This window comes from Papaver somniferum, unplaced genomic scaffold (assembly GCF_003573695.1).
Source record: "Papaver somniferum cultivar HN1 unplaced genomic scaffold, ASM357369v1 unplaced-scaffold_75, whole genome shotgun sequence".
Taxonomy (NCBI): Eukaryota; Viridiplantae; Streptophyta; class Magnoliopsida; order Ranunculales; family Papaveraceae; genus Papaver; species Papaver somniferum.
This window is the reverse complement of record NW_020650415.1, coordinates 998,025-1,004,024: the sequence shown is the minus strand read 5'-3', so window position 1 is coordinate 1,004,024 and position 6,000 is coordinate 998,025. Positions and strand designations below refer to the sequence as shown.

Below are 6,000 nucleotides of genomic sequence, written 5' to 3'. Positions count from 1 at the left end.
TCCGAAATTTGAAAACATTTCCCAATTTTTCTCCACCCTCTCATTTCCCATAAACCCTAGAATCATAAAATCCTTCGTAAAAAAATCCCTAAACCCCCAAATCACATCCGCATACAGATAGATGATGAGAGGAACAGGAAGAGGAGGAAGAGGCGGAGGAGGAAGAAGACCAAAAATCGAACCAGCACCACCGCCACCACAGCAACAACACAGACCATCAATAATCAGCTACAACACCAACCCTAGAGATTCCGATGCAAGTTTCTCAAGCATCAACACCGGAAATCACCACCGCACTGGTTCCTCCACCGGTGGCCGCACCTATGATTTACCGATTAATGATAAGCGATTTCAAAATCAAGCCCTAAAGCGGATAAATGCTTATCTCTTATCTCATTCAACTTCAATTTATCTCAAACCACCACTTCCTTCGGCTAAAGATATAACTGATTGTATTCGATTTCTCTTCATTCGTCTCAGTTATACTGATTCGGCTTCGGATTCGACGGTCAGAATCGATGAAGATCTTCCAATTTTGTTGGATTTCATGAATTGTCCTTTTAAGATTACTAAATCGGCTTTGAAAGCACCAGGTACTCCTCACTCTTGGCCTAATTTATGTGCTGTGATTCATTGGTTGGTTGAAATTTGTGTTTATAGTGATCATGTTAATTCGTCGAATTCGACTTCGACATCGACTGGTATGAGATGTAATAAATTGCTTGATTATGCGTTGAGGAGTTATGAGCATTTTATTGCTGGCGATGATGATTTGGTTGATCAATTGGATAATGAGTTTAGAGAGAAATTGGAGTTGGAGAGAGGATCTGTTGAGAATAAGGTGAAAGAATTGCAGGATGAGATTGTTGCTCTTGAGAGGAAAATTGAGGGTTTGAGGTCGAAGCCGTCTGCTAGAGATGCTCTTGAGAAGGAGAAAGCAATGTTGGAAGATGATGTTAAGAAATTTAATGTTATTATTAATGGACTTAGTAGTGGAATTGAAACTTTGGAGAATGGAATTAAGGAAAAAGAGAAGGAATTGGAGGCCAAGTATGTGGAAAATCGGAGGATTTGTGAGGAGAATGAGGAGTTGAAGAAGACTATTGACGCACAGACGGTGAATATGAGAGATGCAGATAGGATGAAGAGGGAGTTACAAGCTGTTGAGAGAGATATTGCAGAGGCTGAGGAGGCTAAAAATATGTGGGAAGAGAAGTCGTGGGATCTTGACTCGAAAATTAGTCACACGTTCAAGGAGCTTGTCAATCTCTCTATCGAATGCAACCAGGCTATCAGGAGGTGATACTCTTATGATATTTTAGATTGTTATTTATTTACCAAGACGCATTTACTTGGAATTTCTACTAACGAATTTTGCACTGACCCAAACATCAGCAGATTTCAACTTCTTCATTGTCGTAAAGGTTCTTATGTGTTTATGTATTTAGTATCTTCGCTAAAACTAAGTGAAGGCTGTTAACCCAAAGGTTGGTTAACATTTTTATAGTTCATTTATGTGTGGATGAATGTGGATGAATACTTCCACACCATATAAGTTGCTCTTAAAACCTTGTGGAGCCATTGCATATTTGGGACCATAACTATGGTTGTCATTTTTTTCCGAATTCAAAGGGGTTTGGACACATGGTTGAAATGTTATTTTTTTGTTCATTTGGTCTCGTTTTTCAGGTGCGAAGATTTAGATTGTGTACTCTTTAGGTTAACTGTTCCACTTATAATTAGCTATAACTCTGAGTTCAGTATCTCTGCTTCACTAACTTTCTAGGTTCAATGGTTCAAGTAAGATTGGCTTATATGTGATATGTGAATTAGCTAATTAGGAAAAATGTCAGATACTCTTACCTTCCTTGCAACATTTTACCCTTTTGTATGTTTGCCTTTCTCTCTGATTTTTCCAATGTTTAGGAATTTGAGTTCATGACTGATATCATCCTAGTTTTTTGCAGGTTAAAGCTTGAAAATGAATTTCTGTATGTGCTAAATCCCAAAGGATCCACTCCTGCGGATGTCATGGGGATTGACTACAAAACTCTCAAAGTTGCACTCAATGCCTTAACGGACGACATTAAAAAGAACTCTGTTGCAAAGTTGGAGGAACAGATTTCCCTGCAACAACAGTGGACTGAAAATGCTATGAAACTCGAGTCTAAAAGAATTCTCCTTGCAGAGCTTCAGTCCAAGATCGACACGGTACGTGCTTGTTCACTTTACTGCATGTTTCTTCGTTATGCCCAATTAGCTGTTAGTTGTATCAACAACCAAGCCTTTAGTCCCGAACAAGTTGGGTAGGCTAGAAATGAAACCCATGTCAAAGTTACTATAGGTTTCATTTTATAAGAGAATGGCTGAAATTCAGTCTTTGGCTCGCCATGCCTATTACGACCCCCCTCCTAGCTCTATCCTGGATGGGGACAGGTTATGCAGAAAAGACTACTAAGGCGTAGTTCAAGATGAGCTTCTATCTCTGTAGTTGTTTTTCTTTGGCGGTCGGTGAGATATCCGATTAGTACAGCTGACATGTTAGGTTGTCATTACAGCTGGAGGCTCAGCTAAGCATGATTAAGAAGGAAACAGAAGATTTCACGATGAAGTGTAGTCTGGAAGGTAAAAGAATGATAGAAGATTTTGAAAGAGAGACACGTAATGTCGAGATTATGGAAAAAGAAGCTGAAGAATATGTGAAGGTATGTACTGACTACATTCTGACTTACGTTTAGGTAAAGATACAACAAAAACTAATTCCTAATCATCTTAAATTTTTTGTCAGCAGCTCTCGAACTTGAAGTTGGAAGAAACTATTAAACAACAAGATGAAGAAATCCAGGCGTGTGCTCGTGAATTGCTCGCCCTGGTTGATTCTGTTTCAAAGTACAAAGAGTCCATGGAGTCTACAATATCAGAAATGAAGACAGGTCTGTCTGAAACTGCTGAAGCTGTAGAAACTTTGTTCAGAGGTTCATTACCAGCTAACTTTGATACCTCCAGTGACTTAGTCAACCTACAATGACAAGGATATTGGCGTGTCCTTTAGCTTTAGACACTAATTACTAGTCTTTAGACTGAATTGTAACTGAATAGTCAAGTCTGTATGGGTTAACATGTTTTCTGTACAAGTTTTCTTTTTGTGTTGGACCTCTCTGCACATGTGAACTTTTATCCATCTAGCAAATGTCATTCCTGTTGCATTATATGACAGACTTCCCTCTTTTTAGCTTGTTCTCATGACAACAGGCTACTTATTGTGGCTAATGTTTTGAAAATTTTTTTTTTTTAACGAGTCGCTTCTCATAACTTCTCTTAGACAAGTACAATTGTTAAAAATAAAAAAATTGTTGGGCATTTCCGAAATGGGCTTCTGCGTAGTTCAACCCCTTGGGCCTCTTCTCGTGTCTACTCGCCAGCTAAGTTCGGATTATTTAGAACGCATTAGCCATTTGCCCATTAGAGCATCTCCACTTATTTTTCCATAAAAATCATCTCCAATAGGGAACAAACGTGAAGATTACATGCAGACGGTTAGGCTTAAATCCTCTAACCCTTCCTCTATTGTTAGAGGATCTCTTACAGGATTTAATCGATTAATGTCATCAATATTATAAATTAAAAAAATTTCAAATTAGATTCGTTTCATATTCTTTTTATGAAATTTGTTTTGTTCTCCGAATGATGGTTTTCAATTTTGTACCAAATTGTGTGGGTTTATGAAACCATTCAACCCAACTGGACTCACACGTATATACCGAACAGGTTGTCAATCCAAAGATTATTAAGACCTCGTGTGCATGGCGTGCCCCCTAGCACTAAAGGTGATTAGAGAGGGTTTTAGCTAGCCTGGTTTAGACCCTTCATAAGCCTGTTCCAAACTCATTGAAGTTGGCTTTCAATTTTTCAAAACTCAACTTTAAGTGACCAGCTCAATATATATATACCTTTTTTCTGTTGTTTTTTCTGAGCTGGATCTCTTGTTTTGGCCGACTAACGGAATATTTGATATTTCTCAACCACCTTTCAAGGTAAGCTAGGGTTACTTTCTCAATCCTTATTATCTGCTTTCCTATGCTTTTTGCGTTTGGTTAATTCATATATATATATATATATGCAGGGATTCTGGGTAAACTAGAGTTCAGATTATCGTTCCTGAATACTTTTTTTTTTTCTAACTTTAACTTTATGTGCATGTTTGTGAATAAGTTTATCCTTTGATTGTATGTTTGTTGATCACGTACTATTTATTCCATTAAATTCAATATCCAGATGCATATCTTTATGAGAAGCCTGTCCGGCAAGACCCTTTGGTTTGAGGTTGAGAGTACAGACACTGTTGAGAGCCTTAAGTCTAAGGTTCAAGACAGTGAAGGAATGCTGCCAGAGAATCAACGTTTGGTTTATGGTAAACAGTTGGAAGATGGGAAAACTCTAGCTGACTATAATATCACCGAGGGGTGTACAGTTCATCATGTAGGCGGTCGTCTACTCTCCTGCAAGAGCTGTCCAACCTGCACTCCCCAGAAGATATCCGCATCTATAATTCATGAAAACAAAACTGTAGATTCTATAAATTGGAATATGATGGTTGTTATTAAATCTAAGAGTCAAGTTTATTCATGGGAAGGAGTAGGAGCAGCCATGAGTGAAAGATTCAAGTTTATAGGTGATTTCCATCTCCAACCGATTTCGTCTACTCAAGCTCTAATCTGCATTGAGAACACTAAAGAAAGAGAGTATTTGTTTAAACAAGAACCATGGGGTTTTGAAGACAATAAGTTCGAATTTGTCCAATGGTCATCTAGCATGAACCTACTCTCTCCAGCTGAGATAGTTGAGATAACAGCAAAGTGGGTTTTAGTTAAAGGAGTTCCTTTCTCTTTTTGGAATCAAGAGATGTTTGAAAAAATAGGAGCACAATGTGGTGGTCTGCTTGAGGTTTCTCACTTCACAAAATTTGGGTTAAACTTATCTGCCATTAAACTAAGGGTCAAAGGACCTCTACTGAGTGATGCTTTTACAATTCAAGTTAATCACAAGCCAGTGTCATTCACCGTTTCCGTGTCAGTGGCAGCTGATCAATCAGAAAAAATGGAAAGTACAACCGGAAGAATAAAAATTTCAGCTTCTGCAAAGCCTGATGAGTGTACTGATCAAGGAATGCTACAGCGGCAAGAGATAGCGGACACTAACCCAGGGAAGAAAAGCAAAATTGAAAGGAACCTGGCTAGGACCACCAAGATTGAGGAAGTCAGCATTATAAGAAAAAGGAACCTATGCCCAAAAGGAAACGTACAGAAAATTGAAAGAGAGCTTAATTGATAATTTAGTGTTTAAATTATATGTCGATTCTTGTGCCACAACTCTAAGTTTATCGAACTTGTCTTTTTTTTTTTCTTTGTTTTTGCTAAAGTAAAATTTGAAATTTAGATTTGCGAATAGAACCACCGTTGGTTATAACAGATTTAAAGAAATTTGGCATGAAACAACCTCAAGCACACTCAAAATCACAAGCCTGTGCTGTTCACTGGTTCCTTGTCATTAGCAGCTGATCAATGGAAACTACGACTGGAAGAATAAAGGTAAGAAATCCGTGCAGATTGATGATAAGTGCATGATAGAATCCAATTTTGTCAAGAGAAAAGAAGGCTTCGGTAATGCTGCATAAAGCTTCTATGATAGGAACGAGAATATTTGCTACTATGACTTAGCGTTCAGTTGCTCCTATAAAATAGAGTTTCAGTAGATTTAATATCCTAAAATCTTGATCTAACTAGCTTCTAAGGAAGAAGAAAAGAGCAAGGAATGTCAAAGTACAGATTAACGACACCAGAAGGTAGTTTCTGTGGCTACCCATTGCTGATCTAATAAGGATAACTCCAAAAACAGTGTTCTCCAGAATTTGCAGTCCACTACGCCAATAAATCATCTCCAAAAAAACTTTGCATTTCATCCCTTCCTAGTTTTTCCTAAGCTGAACCAATCGAGTGGTAA

At 38.0% G+C, this 6,000-nt stretch overlaps 1 protein-coding gene across 1 annotated transcript; it reads left to right on the top strand.

The window, feature by feature from the left end:
• On the top strand, window positions 1-3,216 carry LOC113344262 (kinetochore protein NDC80 homolog). The gene is made up of 4 exons (XM_026588270.1): window positions 1-1,299; window positions 1,968-2,211; window positions 2,559-2,705; window positions 2,792-3,216. The coding sequence occupies exons 1-4, from the start codon at window positions 122-124 to the stop codon at window positions 3,026-3,028; spliced, it is 1,806 nt and encodes a 601-aa protein (XP_026444055.1). The 5' UTR covers window positions 1-121; the 3' UTR covers window positions 3,029-3,216.
• The last annotated feature ends 2,784 nt before the right edge of the window (window positions 3,217-6,000 follow it).